At 48.4% G+C, this 23,813-nt stretch overlaps 1 protein-coding gene across 3 annotated transcripts in view; it reads right to left on the bottom strand.

The window, feature by feature from the left end:
* Glis1 (GLIS family zinc finger 1) overlaps window positions 1-21,716 on the bottom strand; it is a 190,390-nt gene extending 168,674 nt beyond the window's left edge. For all 3 annotated transcript variants that reach the window (XM_076862716.2, XM_076862715.2, XM_076862718.2), the window contains exon 1: window positions 21,473-21,716. In XM_076862716.2, coding sequence (XP_076718831.1) covers window positions 21,473-21,716 — 244 coding nt within the window. The remainder of the gene's footprint in view (window positions 1-21,472) is intronic.
* Window positions 21,717-23,813: the final 2,097 nt, after the last annotated feature.

Raw genomic sequence — 23,813 nt, 5'->3', positions numbered from 1 at the left:
GTCCCGGGGGATCATTTGGTTTGGTGTCTGGTTTGGTTTTTGCAGTATGGTTTGGTGTTTGCTGCTGTTTCTGCTGTGGGGTGCTGCAATGGAACCCAGGGCCTGGCACATGCTAGGTAAGTTGCTCTACCACTGAGCTATATCCCACCCCTCAGGCGGTTTTTTTTTCAGTCCAGTTTCTTCTCTGATTTGCTGTGTGGCCCTAAGCAAATCACCTGGGGTCTCTGGGCTTCTGTTCATCTAATGGACAGGCAGGACCTAATGATTACTAGAAGCCTTCAATGAGGGTCTAAGTCCAGAAGTAGCTCTGTCTTTCAAGGTCATTCAAGACCCATCACAGTGTGAGCCCAATCTTCCTTTGCAGCCTGACTCCAGCCACCTTCTGGCCATCTCTGCTCCGACAACACCAAATCCCACCCCACTGACCAGCACAGCAGCTCACAGTCCCCACCAGGCCTGTGCACAGGCTTTGCCTATAGCAGGGTCCTCAGGCTCCGCTGGGCACATCAGTCAGCCGGGACCTATTCACAGGCAGATCCTCAGGGTCTGGGTGCAGCTGCGACTATGCGTTCCCAACAAGCTCCAGACAATGCTGACGCCGCTGCTCCGAACGGCACTTTGGGTCCTGGGGCCCTAGATGCCTTTCCTCTTCCCTCTTTACCATCCAATCAAGGCCTCCTCGCCCTTCCAAGCCTGGCTCAAGCCACCCTACAGGGAGGGTCCTACAGCCACAGCAGGTTTCAAAAAGGCCCCGCAGCTCCGCAGTGCATATCTGGTGATCACCTGCCACACTGTGGTCACAATGAGCAGCTTCCAAGTCCACATCCCTAACAAGATCCCCTGGAAGGCAGGGAGGGCCCAACACAGGACTCAGCACACAGATAGGGTCAGTGAGTGTGCCCTACCCGAGTGAGGTCACGGGTGGCGGGGTCAATCCCAGACCTGCTCAGAAGGCCTAGCAGCCAGAGAGGCCTGCACAGCCTGCCCTCCTGCTCTCTGCCCAGCCCTGGACCATGGGAGGCCCTGACCAGGCCTGCCAGGACTCTAATTCAGGCAGGTCAGGTATAGAGAAGAGCCACCAGGGGCCCCAGGTTACAAAGGTGGCACTTGCCAGAAATGGCAGATGGCAGGAGCCCAAATGGGGATATGGATCCAGGAAGGCAGAAACAGAGAGAAGGCAAAGACTAAAAATTAAATAAAAATTTATAAAACAGAAGCAGAAACCAGGTGCAACGATGCATGCCTGCAATCCCAGTAGCTCTGGAGGCTAGGGCAAGAGGATCACAAGTTCAAAGCCAGGCTCTTAAGGAGGCCAGCAACTTAGTGAGGCCCTAAGCAACATAGTGAGACCCTGTCTCAAAATAAATAATAATAATAACAACAACAATAAAAGGCTGGGGATGTGGCTCAGCAGTTAAGCAACCTGGTTCACATCCCACCCCACCCTCCAAAAAAAAGAGGCCAAGAGAAGCCAAGATGGAAAGATGCAGGAGGGAAAAACAAGAGTCAGGAACAGAGACAGTAAAAAGGAAGACCCAAAAAGGAGGGAAACAAGGCAACAGAAAGAAGAGGTGACAAAGCCCAGCACCCAAGAGAGAAGGAAAGAAAAAAGACAGAAAAGACTTCTCAAAGAGCGGCCAGGGCAGGGCCAAAGCTACAGCTACCTGGTCCTGAAGTCGTCAGTTCACCCAGAGGACACGCTGGTCCTGCGGCCTCTTCCTGAGGTGCCTGCCACCTGCCACCTGCACCCCAGGCTTGGGGCACGTGGCTGGCCAGGGAATTCCTGAGGCCTTTTCCTCATTTCCTTCCACCCTCCCCCACCTCCCCTCCTTGCTGAAATGACTCAGCAAAGGAAGATAAACTAGAAACGGCAATTTTGTTTTTCGTCATTGTTGTTCTAAAAACAAACAAGGTCCAAGGCCTGTAGGAGACCCAGCTGGGCCTAAGAAAACAGGCAGCACAAGCTCCAGGAATTACCAGCAAGTCATTCACCCTCTCCAAGCCCCAGCCTCGTCAGGCACCTGGAAATGCTGAGATTAACCCAGCTCTGAATGGGTGATGGGTGACCCCGGAGGACAGCACACAGGCGCAGCACAATGGCCACTGCACCTGAAGTGCAGGTGGGTTACACCTTTTTTAAAAAAAATGAGGGATATTTTTTAAGTCCTTCCCTTCCCCAGGGTCCCACCTGAGCTTCACAGGAGCCCAGACATGGATTATCATCTCCATTTTACAGAAGAGAAGACTGAGAGCTCTGACACAGCACCCCGGTCCTCAAGACTATAAATCCAGGTCTGTTACGGTCTGTAAACAAGTCAGATTGGCACCTGTTATTTTGCCAGAGAAATGTTAAGAGTCTGTAAACAAGTCTGGATGGCGCCTGGCAAAATGCCAGAGGGAGTGGTTTGTGAAGTAACAAAAGCGAGCCATTAAGTGTGGAGATTCCTTATTGGTTGACTGCTGTATCTATTTAATGCTAATTAGATAAGCTGTGTAAAATGTATAAATACCGCTCTTATTCTACAATAAACGGCTTCCATTCCTGCTGTATAAATGTACACAAGTTATTCGTCATCCCCCGGTTATTTTGCTGCAGCCGGACTGCGGCACAGGTCCACGATGGCCCTGCTGCCAGCCCCTCATCTTCTCTACTATCCCAGCTGCATGCAGTGCCAAAACCAAGGGCTCTCAAAAGATTCACAAGAAATGCATTTTTTCCCACAGTGCCAAGCCCGAACCTCAGATGAGTACAGAGATGAGTGAAGCGTGGCACTGCTCCTAGGAGATGGGCACCCAAGGTGACCACTCCTGGGGTGCTAAGAAAGAGCCACCCACCTGCAGGTTAAGGTCAACTCTTCTGCAAACACTGCCCTGGACGCCCCGGACCTGCGGCTCATGGAGCTCTCACTGTTGAGAGCAAGATGACCCAGGACAGCAAATTATTGCATAAGGACAAGTGATGAGGTAAAAATCCAGCAAAGTAATCACACAAAGGGACTGGATGGAAAGGAAGGGCCCTAGAGGTGACACTTGAGCCCTGAGTGCACCATGGGAAGGGGAACTAGAAAAGCACATCAGGCAGGGGGACAGGCCTGCAGAGGGACAGGCCTGCAGAGGCCCTCCTCAGGGACAAGCTTGCCAGGCTCACAGAACAGAAAGGCCAGCAAGGGAGGCAGAGAGTGACGCAGAACACGAAGATGAACGTCACATCTGCTCCCTCGGCCAGGGCAGAGAGAGACGGGTGGAGGGCATCAGAGCAGTACTATGATGGCATTCACATTTCAAGTCATAATTACACAGGCTGCTGGGTACAGAAAGGAGGTCACAGACAAGGTTGGCAGCTTGGACACCATCAAAGAGAGTCCACAATGACCAAGAGACAGGAGCCCGGAGTGGCACAGGCCAGGTGGTGGTGGAGAGGCCTAACCATGCCCAGGGTCCAGACTAGGCCCTGAGGCTGCTCAACACCAGCTGAGGCTGCTCGACACCAGGATGTCAAGTCGCCAGCAAAGGTCAGTGAGAGGGTGCAGCTGGTGCATGTCAGCAGCCAGGGCAACCCAGGAGTGGTCACTGTGGCCCCAAGGCCAAGTGAAATGAAGGGGGACAATGGCCAGGTCTGGCCACATGGGGGCCACAGGAATCCTGACAAGCATGGTCTATGGACAGGCGAGGGCACAGAAGGGCCGTGGGATGAGGCTCTGGTGTGGCCACTTACACTGGCAGCTTCTGGAGTTGGTGCACGTGCCCAGGACACAGCCAGGCGCAGCTGCCATCACTGCAGAAGCAAAGTCTCAGGGAAAGCAGGGACAGCCATAAAGACATCCGGACAGTCCGACCTTGGATGAAGACGGCACACCCAGCAGGACTAGGGTTGTGGCTCAGTGGTAGAGTGCTCACCTAGCACATGCAAGGCCCTGGGTTCGATCTTCAGCACCACATAAAAATAAATAAATAAATACATTGTGTCCAACTAAAAAATAAATATATTAAAAAAAGAAGGCACACCCAGTAAAGAGGAGTCAGGAACCAGGCCTGGGAGCACCCCCAAGCTCTGAGCTCCCACATTTAGACTGTATCACTCCAGGGGCTGCGTGGTTCCCTGGCACTACAGAGTAGGCGCAAGCCATTTGGTTTTAACCAGGGTGGGCAAGGGGCCTGACTGTGAGAGTCAGAGGGAGAGGGGCCACAATGACCGGCTCCAGGCTGCAGCAAGGGAAGTGAGGACCCCAGGGCGATGGACAGTAGACAGTGTGCAATTGGGAAAGCCACTGTCTTCCTAAGGCCAAAGGCTGGCATCAGCATGCAAGGAAGCCCTCAACCTGGAAGAATGAGACCAGACAACCTGTTAACAAATGGAAAACACGAACACAGAGAATAGGGAAAGCACCGTGTAATGTCCTGAAATAATCTCCTCCGAGAGGCACGATGAGATACTGCCTCCATAAGCAGAGGAACACATGAAAAGGAGCCGTCAGAGACCAAGACAGGGCTTTTGCAAACTCCCAGTAACTAAAGTAGAAAATGAGATGAGAGAGAAGTTCAAAGCAATTTTCAGAAAAGGGATTTTTTTTTTAAAGAGAGAGATATTGGGGGGAAAAAAAAGAAAATTAGAGGATTAAATCAGAAAGCCAGACATGCAACTAGTGGGATTTGCAGAAAAAGACAACAGAGAAACAGTATAGGAAAGAATTTCAAAGAACAAATGCAATAAATGTCTAGAAGTAAAGGTTAGGAGCCTCCAGAAATAGCAAGCTCACCAAGCATCAGTCCGATTAATGGGGGAAAGCCACATCAAGGCACATAACTGAAAATTTTCAGAGCAACAGAGATGAGCAGGACATCCTGAACCCGTCTAGAAAACAGGTGGGGTGGGATAGGGTGGGGTGAGGGAGGGGCATGCAGCGTCTGCACAAAGTATCAAAATATCAGGAGTCAGCCCAGCTCTGGACTTCCCCACAGCAATGCAGGAAGTTGGCTGATTCTCAACAGGATCAGCTCTGAAGCTAGACAGAGTTCAAATCCCAGCCCTGCCACTTAACCAGCTGTGTGACCGTGACCAAGTTACTTCAGCTCAAGAGACCTCAGTTTCCTCATCCGTAAAATAGGCATAATCACAGTCTGCTATACACTTCCAAGGGTTACGGTAAGGATGAACTATTTCGTGCAAAGCAGTCAGAACAGTTCCTGGCACTGTAATAGCAAATGTTTAGCGCTTAGCTCTGATTCAAATTAGAGGAGAGGAAAAACAGTATCAGGAGGAGACCCTTTGAGACACACCTCCCCGTTGACCTTTCGTAGGAAACCATTGGAAGATATGCCCTGGCAGGTTACGGGGCTAAACCAAAGAAAAAGAAAAACGCGCAAAAGACATTCTTTGGTGCTGAGCATCTGAACACTGTTTTTCTACTGGGAAAACGACTCATCGACTCATCGTAAAGGTAAAACTCCTCCCACCCAACTGAGAAGAAGCATGGGTGCGTGCACACACACACACACACACACACACACACACACACATACACACACACACGCCCCCCAAACACAGAGAAGCTGACAGGGTCACATCCCTCAGATTCTTTGACTTGGCTCATGCATCACCCTGTCCTGATCACGCCCCCAGCTCCTCCCTGTCTTCACCCCACAGTATAAAACTTTATATTTAACTTATTTATTTGGTTACTGTGTCTTCCTCCGTAGAATGTAGGCTTCACTTCATTTTTGTCTGTTTGTTCTCCCTAAATATAGAAAAGTGCCTAGCTCACAGCAAGGTGTTCAATGAAAATTTGTCAAGTTAAAAAAAAAAAAAAAAAAAAAAACCAACCCTGCTTTCCCAGGCTCCCTTGCAGCCACAGCATGAGAACATGATGCAGGCTTTGCCCATAGAGGACTGATTAGAAGAAGAACATGACCCCAGAGGGAAGGGCTCAAACCTGTCCTGGCACAGATCATGGCAGGGACTTCAGCTGCAGCCCAGTCCCAGCAGCGCATGCTGTGCCCTGGGCTGGCGGAGTCTCCATTGGAGGGCTCTGCAGTGGCTTTGGGGTAAGGTTCTTGTCCATGTCGTCTCCAAGCCCAGCACTCCAGCATTAACAGGAAATTCGGAGAACTGCAAACAGCCTCTCAATCTCTATTCTTCTTCCATCAGCCAGGCTTTGTGACCATGGAGGGTGAACCAAGATCAGACGATCCTGCCCAGGACAGTCTCAAAGAACCATCCCAGGAGGTCGGCTATGCAGACCAAACCAGTTTAGGACCTGGAACTAAGAAACCCTGATGCCTCTGAACATTTAGGAAAGTATGACTGACAGGTACTTGACGGATGGATGGAATAATTAGAGGAACATGGTACTAGACCCATAAGCATACAGCAACGCAACAGGAGGTCAAATTTAACCTCAGGAAAACAAAAGATTGTGCCAGAAAGGAAAAGTCCCCAAGGCGCATGATTTGGCAGACATGCTCTCCCAAATGTACCCGCAACATTGAGAAAGTGGACTCCAAAGGGTGCTAGAGAAACAATGTGTCATTACCCAAAATCCCTCTGCCATGTCCCTCTCAAAACTCCTTCTACATACTTGTTCCCTGTCCCCACCCCTGTAGAGTCACTGGAAGTCTGGAGGTTCCCTTCACTCTCTGGATCACCCTTAGATCATAAAACATCTTTTAGTCCCAAGAACTTTGAGTCAAAGACAAATAGTCTCCATTTAGTAACTAGGATGTCCCATCCTGATTAATCATCCCAACTCCAAGTTTCATTCACTGGCGACCTCTTCCCCTCGCCTGGCCGGGGCTGCTAGGCTGCGGTGGCAGTAGAGTGGAGGCGAGGCCAGGCACCGTGGGACACTCTGGGGCAGGCCAACAGGCAGAACCCTCCCACGCCCACTGCGTCCCATGGGACCTCTGCAGTCTCTCACCTCTGCCTGGCAAGGGGCCCTCTTGGGCAGGGCTGGCCTGAGAATGACCACCAGGCAGGTCCTTGACACACCTCCCTGAGTGGCGGGTAGAGACAGTGCATGCCGGTTCACTGTGACACTAGGCAGGGCCTCCCGAGGCCTTGATTACCTCCCATGCACTGCTCTCTGCGTGGTCCCTTTGAGCCCAGGCTCATGAGCTATGTGAGGAAGAACAGCGCCCTCCTCGCCATCTAGTACGGGGACGTACATGTCACAGGGCCTCAACAACTCTCCAAAGAAACCCTCTCTCTGGGCTCTTCCACCCCCACTCGATCATCCTCTCAAAGCATGCAGGGCAGGATCTCAAAACCAGAGTCTAGGTTAGGCACCTGAGGTCCTGCCTCAGAACCAGCCAACACCTTGGTCACATTCACTAAAGAAATCAGTGCTCAGCCAGAACCCAGAAAGCACGGGTCCCACCGCAGCTGCCCTCGCATCACACAGGTCCCAGCTGGGCCCTGGTTTGACCTCAGAACTGTGATGCACCAAGGTGGGTGTACAGGTGGGAGACTGGGCAGGAGGGGGCACTGAAGAGAACAAAATCCTCACCTATCACAATAGGAAGTCACCAGACAACAGGGATAATTCACCTGACACAGTGGCAGAGATCTTTACAGAGGCATCTCCCTACTCACCAGCTGTGCAGCCTTGGACAAGCTACATTCCCACTCTGGTCTGGTTTTTTGTTTTTGTTTTTTATTTATATTTATTTATTTAGGTACTGGGATTGAATCCAGGGGTGCTTAACCACTAAACCACATCCCCAGCAATTTTTATTTTATTTTATTTTATTTTGAGATACACTAAGTTGCTTAAGGCCTTGCTACTGGTCTCGAACTTGTGATCCTCCTGCCTCAGCCTCCCGAGTCATTGGGATTACCGGTGTGTGCCACTGCGCCCGGCAGATCTGTTTCTTCATCTACAAATCAGAGAATAGAACAGCGGCTCCTGCACGGGGCTGCTGGGAGAACAAAAGGGATTGTGTGTGTGGTGCACTGAGAGCGCCAACTGTGCCAGCAGAGGCACCATGAGAGGGTTCTCTATGACTGGTTTTATTTTTGTAACCTAGATGGGTGGAAGAAAATGCTACAAAACAACAACTTCACGAGCCCCAGACAGGCTGCCATGTTACAGAAGTGCGCACAGCAGGGCGCCGCCTGGAGGTGGGCAGCTCTGCAGGTGCTGAGGGCGGGGTCCCTGGGGGGGCCACAGAGCCCTCTTGAAAGCCCTTCTGCATCAGGCTATTTAAAAAGCCAAGTTTGGCATTATTTTGCCAAAAATAAACATTTATTTTTAGAACCTTAATAAAATAAGTTAGTGCAAATAGTAATAACAATAAACAATGGGGCTTAGTGAGAGGCAGAAAGAAAAGCAATGAAGTAAATGACAAAGGAAAATCTTGGCAAATCTGACTACATGAAAAATTTTAAGTTTTTGTTTCAAAATCATCATAAAAACTTGTTTAAGCAGCAGACTCATAAAAATATTAGCAACGAATACGACGAACAAAGCATTAACATTCTTAATGAGGACACTTCAAAGGATGTCGGGTTTTAAATCTTATCAGTAAAATAGTCAGACCTCAATTATAAGCACCAATTTGCAGACAGAGAGCTACGAACTGTCCATCAACACACCATATAGGTTCCACCACACTAATAATCCTATGAATGCAAAATGAAATGATGACCAGATGTCACTGCTACCTTCAAATCAGGACAGGAATTTTGAAACAGTGGTGAAGACACAGATTAGTACATTCTCCGAGAAGACTCTGCCTGTGTGTAGTTGGGCAAATGAGAACAACTTTCTAAAGGATTACAGATGAGACGTGTTAAGCGTTCCTACCCATTAGCCTGGGAACTTTCACCTTGGGAAATAATCAGAGATGCAAATGAAGCTTGCTGTAGGAAGATATTCACTGCAGCATTAGAAAGGCTGAAAAATTTATATATTCAAAAATTCACATATTCAAAATATATATATACATACTTGTTTGTATGCACATAAACTATTTCTGAGAGGCCAGATGAAACCTCAGGCATTACTAGTTTGGGGGGTGGGAAGGGAAGAGGTTGTTGTTCTCAAAGTACTCTTTTTGGAGCTTCCAAATTTGGAACCGTTTTAATGTATCACCAACTCAAAATAATTTAACAAATTCAACAAAATCGCATCTATTTTTGGATGTTTATGAAGAATTTTAATAACATGGGAAAGTTTCATTATATTAGAATGTTAAACATAAAAATAAATACATGACTACACTCAGAATGATCTCAATGATATAAAAATATATTAATATACAGCTAAACAATAGGAAAAAAACTAAAAAGAAATGTACCAAACTGTAAATAATAGTTGCCAGGAGTGAGATTATAAGAAAAGTATTATTTCCATCTTTCTGTGTTTCTATAGTTTGCAGATTTCCTACAATAAGTATGTAGTATTTACATAAGCAGAAAAAAATAAGGATTAATAAATGAAAGTACGTTCAAAGAGTCAGCCACCTCCCAAAGAAGGATGAGGAGAAAGACTAATTTGTTGGAAGTCAGGAACTATAGGAATAAACTAATATCCCTAGGTTTCTGTCTAAGCTGCTGCGTGAGGCACCGCCAGCCTGTTTCCAGCTCCAGAGAAGAGTTTCTAAGAACTAGCCAGATGCCTTGGGTTGCTTCTCTAGGGCCCAGCAAAGCCCGCCCACCAGGACCTGGCCACTCAAAGCCACCTATCAAGCAAACCTGTTCTGATTCTTGTCAGTACTGTCCTGTGAACCCTGAGACCCTGGGACTCAGATCTGTTTCACCCACCCGCCTGCCCTTTCCCCTGAAGGATCTCCAAGGCAGAAGCCAAGGACACAGAGCCTAACATAGGACAGGGAGTCACGAAACATGTAATGAACAAATGATCAGGTTAAAGAATAATATTCCAGAGTAGCACTGTCCAACAGAACTTCCTGTGATGATGAGAATGTTCTACATTTGCACAATATGGTAGCCACTAGCCACATGTGTCTACTGAGTACTGGAAATGCAGTTAGTAAAACTAAAAGAATGAATTTTTCATTTAACATTTAATGTTTTCATTCATTTTCATGTAAGTGTTCATGTGGAAGAACACTTACACAACACAGGGTGGTTGTGAAATTAAACAATATGATTTATTGAAAAAAAAAAAAAAAGATTGGCCCAATGTCTGGCAGTGCTCAGTAAACAGTGACTACATACAGTATAATGAAAATGATAGAGAAGAGAAGGACGAGGTTGAGGGTCTCCAGTGGTTCCAGGGTCCCCTACTTGAGTGGCCAATACAAACAATCTGCATCTCCCTAGCAAACAGCTCTTCTGTATTCTGAGTGCATAGCAATCAGAAACACCGAGAGGAGCTGAACCAGCAGGAATTGGCAACGGGTGCAAGAAAAGGGCTGGTCAAGGCAGCCCCCATCCCTAGCCAGACTAACCTGCCTGAGCACCACCACCAGCGTCCTGCAGAGGGCTGCCTGTCTCCAGAGACCCCAGCAGTTAGCTCTCTCCTACCTCAAGAGGGGAGATGGCAAAAATTTCCATTTTATAACTTGGCAAAAACTAAGGCCCAGTGAGATTGTCTGAGGTCACCAGGCTGAGACTGGCTGGAAGACAGGAGTCTGCCTAGGACAGAACACCACGTGAAACAATGGATATGCTGCACAGAGGAGGGCTGGGGACCAGGTCAGTCTGGGAGGGACCCTAAGAATGCTCACTCACTGACCACCTGCGTTCCAGGCTATCAGCTCTGGGAAGGCTAGGGCTTGGTTAATCTACCACAGTGTCCTGGGCTGAACCCCAAACCTGAACAGGCATTCAATAGCAATGAACCAACCAATCACCCACTAAACACAGGGACATCACTCCCAGTTTCCAGGATACCCTAACACACTCCATCACATATGCCCTGATAGCTGGCCAACTGGTGACCCTTCTCCCCACTTTACAAATGGGGAAGCGAGTCTTAGAAATCCAGAACCTCTGGGCTGCTGTACTGAAAATCTGCTTGGGGACTTTCCAGGAAGCTCCACCTTCACGGGAGAGGGACAGATCAACCCCACTGGGGCCCAGCGCTCAGCCTATTCTGGACCATACTGCAACAGCAAGTCAGAGAGGCACCCATCACAGACCCTGGCTCTCAGAGCCTGCCGCCCCAGGGGGAGGAACATGAGTCAGGCATCTATAAGACCTGACTGTCACCTTCAGTGAGAGAACAGTGACACAGGCAGTGAGAAAGAGGAGAATGAGGTTGATTCTGGCTGGAGGAGGCAGTTTCTCTAGTGTGAGGAATAGGCCAGATCAGACCCAAGGCAGCAGAACCCAGGGAGGTGGCAAGGAGTGGGGAAAGGCCAGGTGGGCATGAAGCTACCACCTGTCAGATCTGAGTGGGGCAGGTCACTTACCGTCTCTGGGTCTCAGTTTTCCTCATCTCTAAAATGAAGATGATGATACCCATCTCACAAGAAGTGAATGGGGCAAGAATTAGATGGCCTCATGGGATATCTACACCCAGGAGGGATCAACAGACAGAAGTCACAGCAGTACTGCAGACACAGGCACACATGGAGTTGTGGGGAGCAGAGGGCAACAGCACCTTAAATTTGGGAGGAAGCTTTGAGGTAATTCAAAGGGATGGTCAAGTCCAATGGCAACTTCCAACCCAACAAACCCAGGCAAGGGAAGGAATCTGTGCCTTTAGACCCACCTCACAGATAGTTCCATCCCCATCCTACTCGACACCAGAGTCACCACCAATTACCTGAGCGTCTTGGGCTGGCCCAGGGCCAGGACCTGTCAGCAAGTTGTGCTAAGGCAGCCCTTCCCCACTCCACAAAGGACCACAGCTGTTGACCTTCCCCTAGTTCAGAGTGAAGTCAAGACAGCAGTCAATGATATCTATGTCCTCCATACCTCAGTCTGACTCCAAGTTCTTATTCTTTCAATTATACCAAAAAAGAAAAAAGAATATAGTAAAGGGATAGGGTGATACGGTGTAGAGGAAAGACAGCAGCAGGTAGAGCCAACCTGGGACCTAGTCCCTGCTCCATCCTTAGAGAGCGCAACAACCAACTCCCTTCCGTGATCTACCTGTTGCGCCAACTCCCGAGCCACATGCTCTGCAGACTTTTTATCTCAATCCCCAAACCCCATGTCAATGATCTGAGACAAGAAGTATCTCCATTTCACAGGCAAGGAAGACTGAGGCTCAGAGTTCAGTGAACTTGTCCAAGGTCTAGGATCTGAACCCAGTTCTGACACCAAAAGCCCCATGACCACCCTTGCACAAGTAACATGGCCTCTCCAAACCTTATGGCGCTTGGAATAACCATATGATTTGGAAGATCTTTCCAATTTAAAACCCCTCAATGGTGCCCAGAAAGGAGTAAGGAGAACAATTCAATCCTCCCCGGAAACCCATCTAATCCTATCTCAGGTGGCGATCTGGGCAGTATCCACCACGGCAGGGTTCGAGAGCTGCGTGGGCTGGCTCCAGGGCTCTCTGGTAGAAACCAAGCTGTAAGTTCGGGGAAGATCTTCAAAGCATGTACCAAAAATATTTCTGTAGCACAAAACCATGTCTCTGCAGATGTGTGTAGGTGCTACTATAGTTAAATAAATACAAATCTGTTTTAAAAAGCTCTTAAAGTGAGTAGCTACCTAAACCTCATCAGGTTATCTTCTCCATCAATGGGCATTAAAAGTATCACGACTGTCATCAGGCCAGAGGGAAGATTACTGTCCTTGTATTTAGAAAACTCAGATACCCCTGCTATCTGAGATGGAAAGTAACAGAAAGGTTTTAAGCAAGAAATTCTGAGGAGTCAAGGTCTGGGATTTTGGCTCTCCATCTGCCCCTGGACCCCCACCTCTCCAAGTCCCCGAGATGTGTCTGAAAATCAACATTTAAAGGCCCCAAAGAAAGCCTGCCCAGCAAGAAGCTCCAGTGCAGAGATATTCTCACAAAGAGCACTACGTAAGTACAAATGACTGTTTGATCAATCATTTGGCCTCAGCGTGGGATTTGGTTAGAATTAAAGCCATCTGGCTGGGGGGGGGGAGTTGAGGGGAGGAGACAAGCAGGCGGGAAAATGACCCACCCCCCTCCCCCAAATAGCATTGTTAAAATATAAAGGGGGGGGGGGCGGACCAGTAAAGTCCCTGATGTTATTTCAGTCTAAGCCACTTAATCCTTCAGCACATAAAGCAACTTATTTTATGACCTTTTCCCTTTAAAAAGTAAATCAGAAGACACTGCCTTGAATTCAGATATCTCTGAAACACACTACTCATCCCTCCCAGTGAAATATCCTGTTTCATAAACCTTCTTCGAGATACTTGAAACTGCAGATCACTAAATGCCTAGCTTTAGGCATCTGACATTCCAGAGAATTAATATTTAAACTTATTATAGGAAAAAAAGAATTGAGTTTGGTTGAAGCATGAAATATTTAATAGTGTCTCCAAATTAGAAACCCTATTTTGTTTCGTGCTGGAAATGCCAACGTTATTACCTGGGCTTTGCACTCAAATGAGATAAAATGCGCAGGCGGCCTTTGGACACAACACACAATTACAGCCGTCTTCTCCAGAGACGAGGGTGAGACACAGGGCTGGGGAGTGGAAGCGATTGAGTTTCATTTTTACGATACACTTAAAATTATATTATCATCCTCTGCCTTGAGGGTTGGACTTGAGAACACTGAAGCTACCTAGCCACCAAAAATCGGTGAATCCACAGAGGCCTGGGCCGGGCTCTGGAAGCCACCTTTATCTTGCAATAGGCCCGCTGCTGGGTGAAACCTGGTAACTTTCTCTGCTCACTGGGACAAAAGTATTAAGTGGTTTAGGATAAAAATTAAGCTTCAATTGACACAGTGGATCCTGGCAGCCTCTGCCGGCACGTGTAATTTATTTACAGGGTTGGAAAGTCGGCAAAATACATCATCAACTCTTATACAAACTTCTACTAGGTATTAAATACCCAGCGCTCAGAGAAGTAATTCATATAGTCCAGCAGCGTTCCAAAATAAACCTAATCTCCAGGCCTCCGGAGAGCTTAAAGCAGCAAATGGGATCTGTCTTTTTCAAGTCAGGTTTACGGTCCTCCCTTGGCTTCTCGCGAAAGCCTTATTTTCCAGCAAACCTGTTATTTAAAAACAAAACCAACAACATCTAAAAGAGTCCTCGGGCTGCTGAAGGCGCAAACAGGAAGACGGGATCCCATTGCAACCAGGGCCATCTCTGATCCTTCTCCATCTGCCCCCTCTCAAACCCAGCGTCTCCATGAAGAGGCCGAAAAGCCTGGACCAGAAGCCTCTGGTAGTGTGGTTTTCGGGATGAGTGTGAGAGAACTCACTCGCACACATCTCAGGAACGCACGTGCAAGGCCACAGACGCAACCTGGACCTCTGCCTTTCACAGGGCATTCGGCTATTCACTATTTAACATGAAAGTCCCATTTCCCACAAACTCTCAAGTTCAACCGGATCCCTGTCCTGTTCTCCCTCCTGAGCCCCTTCTTCATGCCACCAAATGACTAAAAAGAATATAATTGTTTAACACTCCCTGAGCCACTGTGCTCGGAGATGCACGTATTTCATAACCAAGAATGCTGCGGACGAGCAGGAATTCTCATCCCAACGATGTCCTGGGAAACAGCAGAAGGGAGACCACAGCTGGGGCCTCGGCACACACTGCAAGACAGTGCAGACAGGGGCTGTCACCCACAATCACCAGTGGTCAGGGGGTGCCGCTGCTTTTGAAAGGTGGACTCCACAGCCCCTGAAAACCCTCACCATACCCCAGCTTCCTGAGGACCCGAATCATAACCGGGAACCGTTCTCCCCCACAGCTGTAGCAAGACTGGGGATAGTGCCCTAATGGAACAGCTTCCCCTTGTAGTCACACCTCTGCCCATTCGTGAAGTTTCAGAAAGGGGTGCTCCAGGGGGCCTCCCGTTCCCTTCCCCTAGGCTAGGGGCACACTCGACACGCCACAGCCACAGCTACAGCCGTGCAACAGGGATTTTAAGAGTAATGTGCGACTGGGGTTGTGGCTCAGTGGTAGAGCGCTCACCTAGCACATGTGAGGCCCTGGGTTCAATCCTCAGCACCACATAAAAATAAATAAATAAAGATACAGTGTCCAACTAAAAAAATAAATATTAAAAAAGAGAGAGAGAGAGAGAGTAATGTGCTTTAGGGGAAAGTACTGTCCTTGCTTTCAGACAGACCTGGGTTTAAAACTCCCAGCTCCACCACTTATACCTAAACTACCTTGGGATAAATCACCTCACTTTTCTGACCTTTAAATAGCTGCAATGACTCCATGCGGCTAGGGCTGCTGGACATAATGAAATGTGATCACAGTTACAATGTGTCTGGCCTGGCACATAGTAGGCTCAATAAAGATTAGCCACCCTCTCTCCTCTGTTCTTTCTGTGCTCACCTTCAGCAGGCAAAACTTCCCAGGACAGGTCTAGAACCTGGCCTGAGACCTCCCGGCTCAATTAGTGTGGAATCCTGTGGTATCAGAGCAGGAAGGGACTAGGGATCATTCAATCAAAAATGCTCTCCATTTTACAGATGGGGAAACCGAGGTTCAAAGGGAAGACCATTCCCACGTGCATCGAAGCTACACAATGGCACATGTGTGTGCTCCAGGCTGGCCCAACCATAACCACCAAATAAATTCAGGCCATACAGGAAATGCATTATTCAGTTAACGGGCTAAAGGGCTCCTCTTGTGCATCTGACTCAAACGCTGACTTTTAAAAACACAGCTCGTAATGCTAACGCAATCCACTCAATCCGCCGGAACCCTTCTAAAGGAATAACCCTTTGGAGTTTAAGGGGAAGACGGGGAAAGAAGAAAACAGATGCTTTCAGTGACTTTCAACTGTAAGACCACTGGGTTAAGGCTGTATTCTCTCCACCCCCACCACAGCCCAGCCCCTGTTTTCTTTCAGTTTCTTATAAATAAGGCTTTGGGAGACCAAAACAGCCACAAAACTCTTCCCTCTTCTTTTCTGCTGTCCTCAGTAACTCAGCTGTCAGTCCCTGGACTTTGCCTCCAATGCCGAAAGCATTTTTTTTTTTTTTAATTGTAAACTATTAATTTGGGCAGCCGTTGTTGATAAACAAGAAGTCCGTTTTTAAACTGCTAGAATCATTAGCGCTGTGAAAGCGAACAGCAGAAATATTTCAGGAGTCTGATCTTTTCTCCTGGCCTACTATTACAGCTCGCTTTTTATATAATGCAGTCGAATTTTTCAAAGCTCGGAGAAGTTTGTTTCATTTCTTCTTCCCCCTTGGACTGTCTGTTCCTTTAAACACAAAAATAAACGACCCCCTACCAAAAGAAACAATCCAACTCTTGAAGTCCAAACTAACTGCAACTAAAATCAGTACTAGGGGGGAAAAAATAGAAACCACACACGATAATTTCCCTTTGACTGTAGCCATACATGTAAGGTGAAGTTACTGAAGTCCCACCATGTTGGTTTCCAAACAGGGAATTCCTTCCCAAGAAAACTGAGAAAAGGAAGTGAAATTATCTTCTTGATGAAAAAGCCACGGTTAGTGATAGCCACTGGGTAGCTTCCAAAAAAAAAAAAAAAAAAAGTTTATTTGTTTGTTGTTGTTGTTTCTAATCCTACCCAAAAAAGGATTGAAAAACTTTTCCAAACTTTAGTCTCTCTTCTCTTCTAGGATGCTGGCCAAACTCCACAAAATAAAACCGAAGAAAATGATGATAATTATGCAACATTCAGAACAAAGAACATAAGAGTATATTTTTTAAATGATTCATTGTGCACTTATGCCTATAATGGGATTTTAACGCACTGTAAAAATAAGTGTGCCGGCGAACTTGGCTTCTCACGCAAATGAAACGCAAGGAGATGAATAACTGGAGATGAGATGGATTTTTGTCTTTTTTTTTCCCCCTAGAAGAAGTGTGAAAAAAAACCACAGCATACAAAGAAATTTGCACAAACACAGCAACCCCGCTTCCATACCCAGGAGGATCCCAGGACCTCGACCAGCTGAGCGCCACAGGTAAATGACCGAGAAACAGGGCCTTAAATTAAGTCACGATCTTGTGTGATGATTCCCTTTCCATTTTGCCCGCCAAGTCTTAGCAGCTTCTAGAGAGCTGGGGAGGCAGGAAGGGAAGAGAAATTCTAGCCGCACAAGATTCTTAGGGAATCTTAGGGAATTATATTTCCGCTACATGTCTATAAAAGATTTGTCGGATACATAACTCTCATGACTGTAGACGCAACATGCTCCTATCTCATTTGTATACCCACACACATACTTGTTTCTCTTTTGTCTCACTGAGCCTGACATTTGGCCAGCAGGTTTTTTTCTCCCCCTTATTTGAAACCTCAAGCACCGAAAAAAATTTGGATCTGATTATTTCCGGATCACAGGACCAGCACTTTAAAATGGATGAAATGCAAGCAAATTGCCCACCAGAGCCGGAGGGGGGAAATGCTTTAAAAATAACTCATACCTTTCTATTACGGATGCGCTGGCCTCTCCAAACCTCCCCAGTACATCTCACTGGCTACTTGCTCAGATGGAGAAACTCAACCAGGTAATAACACCGAAAACATGATGTCCCACCATCGCCAGCCCTGATGTCCATACCCACAACCTACAACTGCTTTCCTCCTCCTCTTTTTCTTTCTTTTCAGAGACTTATTTATTTATTTATTTCCTCCAAGGTTCAGTACTTCCTGACATTTACAGCTATGTCCCGGTAGCTATTTTTACTAATGGTAGACAGAGTTCATGTTCATAGTGACCATCAATCTCCTTCTTTGCTAGGATGTATGCAGTCTCGGGATGTGGTGGAAAGGGTCCAGGGAGACGCTATGAATTAAATGGTGACCTCATTATCTGGGTTTTGGACACATGGAATCATCTGGTAAACTACAAAGTTTTCTAGATATGGCATAGAGAGCGGTTACCAATTTCCAAAACTTCAAGACAGAAGAAATATTAAAAGCAAGACGTTTTAAATTCTCTGGAAATATTCACGAGGCCTTGGTTACATACATCAGCTCTGGGCCACCAGCACACGTGTATAGAAGGTACAAGCTGTGGAACTAGAATCAAATATCTGGAGCTGGAAGCCTCCCAAACTGCCACTTAACTGTCTGTAGATAGATATGATCAAATCCCTGAACCTGCATATGTTCATCTATAAAATGGGAGTCGTGTCAACAAGAGCCAGTACCTGCCCTGCACTTTATAGATGCAAAGCACTTCTACATCTGTTCCTTTGGAAGAGCCTTCAGGGTAGGCAGAGACTGATGAGGGAAGGTGTGGAAACACTCCGACAACTGTAAAGTGCTGTGCACAGAGAATAAGCATCATCGGCCATCGCCACAAAGCTGTCCACCCGCGGAAAGCCCAGATGTTTACCTTCTTTCCTCGTCAGAACTTATAAAAGCAGTGTCTGGTGTTTAATAATAAGAAAGAAAAACGCAGCATCTGGTAATTTGTCCTTCCCAGCTGTTTGGAATCTGGATAAGCGGGACTCTGCCATAAACAGATCGTGATTCTTATTGTAAATGATGACAATGTTAGTCCATGACGTCGTGCCATGCCCAGTGCCTCCCGGTTCAGATCTGGAAACACATAGGACCCAACAAGTATGGATATACTGCTGAATTCCAGAACTCACTCCCTTCCTCTGCTTAGGGTCCGTCCGGAGCAGAAGACAGATCATCTGAAACCTGACCCCCAACCACACAGTATGGTCTTCTCTCCAGTCACTGGGCAGCAATGGTCACGGAAGACCTGAAGCGTGGCACCTTTCAGCTTCCCCTGACTCGTATACCACAATTGGCACCTACCAGAGTTGGCACCTTTCACACTCAACATTTTAAAAATAAAATCTTTCTCCCTCCTGGCTATACCCCCTTTACCTAAACTATCAACCGTCTCTAGCATGGTACCCTGCACAAATTAATAAAAGTGACCTCTCCTACGGTTTTAGTATAGAAAGCATTCTTATAACCCTGGCTTTATTTATTCCATGAGGTAGGCATTATTACGAGAAACCAGAGGTTGAGAACATTAAACTCCTTACACTAGTAATTTTTAAAATAACCAGGCATCAAAGATGGTTCTTTCACATTCAAGTCTCGGGGAAAATTCACCATAAATGAGGACACCTGAGGCTCAGAGGAGTGAAATAACATCCTCCAGCATCCCACAGAGCATAGGTGGCAGGGTCTTATCATTTCCAGCACAGCTAATAAATATGTTTAAATTGGTATTTCTGTCTGTTTCCAATAAGCCTGAGAGCTTGGAGCTAGGCACCTCACTTTCAAAGGGTTACATGGCCTGCTGACTATTTTGGTGGGGGTGAGCACTGCAAAAAGGTGCCTCTTCCTTAATGGCATGTCTAAGAGGGCTGCTGAAGATCCCCTGGGGGGTGCTGGTTTCCTTTCAGGCCACTTGGCTTGACTGAGAGGAATATGCCTATAGCAACACAGAGGCCAGGTCGGAAACCTCTCCTAGTCCCTGTCCTGAGATTTCCCTTCTCCCCAGGCGGGATGATGGCAGAGCCCCTGACCTGCTGGATGGCCTTCTACATAGCAGACACTTTCCCCACCTGCAGACCTCAGTTTCCTCATCTTTCAAAGGTGTGTTAAATCCCATCCCATCAGCCTCACCAAGAGGCTGTGAAGAAAAGCAGTTTAAAATCCTTTCGGAGAAAAAGTAACCACAGAGTCCAATTTAAGGTACAAAGCAAGGGGCTCTTTCTCCTATCCCTTTATCCTCCTCTATCCTTTCCAAATGCAATGTGCCTTATTTTAGACATAAGCAAAAATAATTGGGGTTTGGAGGACTACAAGTAGAAAGATCGTAGGCAAAGCATCAGATGAAAGGTCTCTAACCACAGCGTGGAATAAAGGTTATGTCTGGGACAGGCATTCACTAAGGCTTCGGAGAACTGAATCTGCAGATGACAGCCATGATTTTTTTAAACACAAGTCGTTACAGGAGGGTATGTGTGGAAGGGAGGACCGTGTGTGGAGCAGGGCAAGCCAGGGACTCATGGCGGCAAACATAACTCGTCTTGATATGCAGCACTTCTCTCTCCCTGATAAAAGAGACTTTGTATGTGTATTCCAGCAGTAATACTCTGTATGTATTCTTTCCCATATCTATTCTAAACTATGATCTTTATCTCTTGGAGAAGAGACTGATGCTTAAGGCAAGAAGACAAGAAATAGCTCTTGAGGCTGGGGTTGTAGCTCAGTGGTTGCGCGCTTGCCTCGCATGCGTGAGGCACCGAGTTCGATCCTTAGCACCACATAAAAATAAATAAATAAAAATAAAAATATTATGTCCATGTACAACTAAAAATATTTATACATATATACATATATATGTATATATGTATAAATATATATATATGAAGAAATAGCTCTTGTGTATGAAGTCAGGTGTTTTCTTTAAAAAAGTAAAACTACTATACTTTTATTTCATTTGACCAGGCCCCAAACTGGGAAGCCAGCCAGTCTACCTCTTTTAAGGAGCTGGGCTGATGCTGAGGAAGGGATGTCCACAGCCATAAAACACACAATTATCATCTTCCTTAAAAATCACCTGGAAAAAGACTGAAGAAGTCCCAAGTGCTGAAATGATCAAGCCCCAAAGTTTCAGTATCTCCCAAAGGAGAAAAAAAAAGGGGGAGGAATGGGCACAGGACCTTAACAATTTCTCCAATTTCTGGTTAATTATCTGTCAGCATGGAGCCTATAAATAATGGCTCAATAATTAACTATGATGAGATGAGCATGTTTGTGAGAATAGCAAAGGCATCCCTGAGTTGAGCCATGACCTGTACTGGGCCTGCCTTCTATTCACCAGCTTCAGTGGTTGCAGAGGACACTGAAAAATGACTTCTGGCCAAGAGGACCCTTCCAGAGCACCAAGTACAGAAAAGATATTTTTAAGTCAAGACCTGACCCAGGCTGGATTATAGATTCAGAAACTTTTCCATCAAGAATCTAGAAACCGTCTGGCATAACAAATTCCTCACTTGACAGATGGGGAAACTGAGATCCCAAGAGGGGAGAGGGTCCTGCTGAAGGCCTCTGGTTTTTGTTATTTAAGGCAATTGGAACACTTCAAAGTATGCTTTCTGCCACTCAAAAACAAATACCAGTTACAGGAGTTCCTACTCCCTCTAACATATAATAAAATTTTGACATTTCACACAACCTTTATCAGAAACATACAGAAGCAAAATTATGTAATCTGAACTTTCTGTGCACATTTCCCCAAAATGTGCTTATTGAGTTTAAATTAGATGCTTCTTAAAGCAGGGATCCTTTCAAGACTGTCAAGTTAGTTCCAAACAACAACAGAGAAACTGAGGAACTCCGGAGAAAGTTTCACCAAGTTCTCCAGAGTATCCCTACAAAGGAATCTCTCACACTCGCGGCCACTTTGGCAGATCCCGACTTACCCTTTCCAGCGAAGGCAGCCTTGGACGAGCTGTAGTCTCGGGGACTTCGGGGCCTGAGGAGGTCGTGGGTGCGCTGGGGTGGCACAGGTAGCCGAGGTAGCAAGTCCCGCGGGCCTCCATCAACGCAGCCACCGCCACTCACCATGACCCTGAAGGCCATGTGCGCTCCAAGACCAGGGCCTGGGACACCGGGGGCCTCCTTGGGCCTCTTGTCTGAAAGTACCTCGGCCACCTCGCAATGCATGGCTCCTGGGCGAGGCGCACGACTGGGGGTCACCCAGGCTCCTGAAGTGGGGAGACGGTACAGGCGCATTAGAATGAGGGAAGCAGATTCTTTTCTTGCTGGGCCCAAGTTTGGCAGTTCACTGCCCCCACGGTTTAGGTCTCAGGTCTCAAATAGCTCTGCGCCACCACACCTACCTCAACCCTAACTCACCTGATGCCAAGCCTCTTAGTCCGCGCAGCAATGGCTCTCAAGATCCCAAACTTGGGGACGACCATAGTCACCCGCGCATTCCTGTGACGCCCCCTGGGCCCTCCCACCCAAATCCGCCTCCACCGCGACCAGCCCTCTTAGAACGAATGGTGAAACTGAGGCCTGAAGCGGAGGGCTCCTGTCCATAGTCCTCTAGCGGGACAGGGAGCCAGCGGAGACAGAAGTCACAGAGCAGGGATCCGGCGAAGCAGCGGAGATCGCTCCGGGTGGGTCAATGGCTGCGCACCTCCAGGGCGCTGCGGCGCCGAATTCAGCGCAGAAGCGGCTGACCGCGCACTCGGGAATCCTGGGCGCTGATCCTCTGAGACTCACTGGTGATTCCCCCAAATCCAGAAAACGGTAGTCGGAAAATGGGAGCTCATCCGCGCTGCGCAAACCTATCACGCGCACCCCGGGACACGCACATTCCTGCGCGCATTAGGAAAACAAGCCCGTCGCGCGCGCAAACCCTCACGGAGTCAGTAATGCCGGTGAACGCCGCTCCCACGCACACCGCACACCCCAGTCAGTGCGCACTCGGGGACGCGATGTGCCACACAAACTCTTTCACACGCTCAGATACAGCAACACTAACAGCCACACAGTCTCACGCTCTCGACACGCGCGCGCGCTGGAGCCCTCCTCGCCGGAGCTTCTGTCCTCCCATGATCCGTCCTGGAGTACGGGCCCGGACCCCCAAACTCTCCTTTCCCCTCGGCGCTCCTCGCGCCATCCTAAAGCTACTGGACTTGGGGCAAAGCTGGTACTCCCAGCCTCAGATCTCGGGCCCTGGCGCCCGCCCTTTCCGCAGGCCGCGGGCCGCGCCCCTTCTCACCTCGCAGCGGCCGCTGCAGCTCGCGGGGCGCACGACTCGGCGCGCCTCCTCTGGCGCCGCAGCCCCCGCAGCCGCCGCCGCCGCCGCCGCCGCCGCGTCCTGCGGGGCGGCACCCCGGGGGCGGGGCAGCACCCCGGAGGCGGGCCGGGCCGGGCCGACAGCTTCCCGACAGTCGCTAGGGCCACTGGCTCACCGCAGCCTCCCAGCCGAAGCCAATCGCAGTGCGCGGGCGGGACTCCTCGCCTGGGGGCCTGGGCGGGGCCCGGTGAGGGGCTGGGCGGAGGGTTTGACAGGCGGCGGCCGGTTGGAGCCCTGCTCGGCCTGCGGCTCTCTGGCCACAGACCCCGGTTGGACTGAGGAGTGGCGCAGCGGGAGGGAGAGTCTGGGCACTATACCGACAGCCAGCAAGCTGAGCGTCCACGGAGCCCGGATCGACCCGGCTTCCTCCCCGCCTCTCCCAGTGGCCTCGGACAGGATCCATCACCTCTGCAGGTCGGGTTTTTCCCGGGTCTAAAGAGAACGCCATAGATGCGAACGCAGAGGTAACAGATATGAAAGTGCTTGACAGTTTTCTTGCAGAATCCAACCCGCTCTCGGAGATTTATAGCGAGTCACCAGCAAAGCTGGGACCCAACCCAGACCTCACAGCCCACTTTATCACGTTTTGCTTTTGTGGCACGCGTTTTCCACTGGTCAGAGTCCCTTCAGGCAAGAGGGTCTCAAAGTGCCTCTGGGGCCTGTACCCAGTTCCTCCTGCCTTCTGGGCTCCTGCACATATAGCAGTGTCTCAGGGGGCCCTGCCCAACGTACAGGAAGAGCACTGGACAAAGAATAAGACGTCCCAGCTGAAGGTAAAGCACTTGCCTTATATGCGTGAGGCCTGGGTTTCATCCCCAGACCAAAAGAAAAGAACAAACAAACAAAACCCTTCACCGTGACTGGAAGCAATGGCTCAGATCCCCTTCTTGAGCCTCAGTTTTCTCCTGTGTAAAATGGGATTGTTCACCAGGCCTGGCCTATCTGCAAGAGCT

Source organism: Callospermophilus lateralis, chromosome 7 (genome assembly GCF_048772815.1).
Source record: "Callospermophilus lateralis isolate mCalLat2 chromosome 7, mCalLat2.hap1, whole genome shotgun sequence".
NCBI lineage: Eukaryota > Metazoa > Chordata > Mammalia > Rodentia > Sciuridae > Callospermophilus > Callospermophilus lateralis.
The sequence above is the reverse complement of the archived record's forward strand: the minus strand, read 5'-3'. Positions and strand labels throughout refer to the sequence as shown.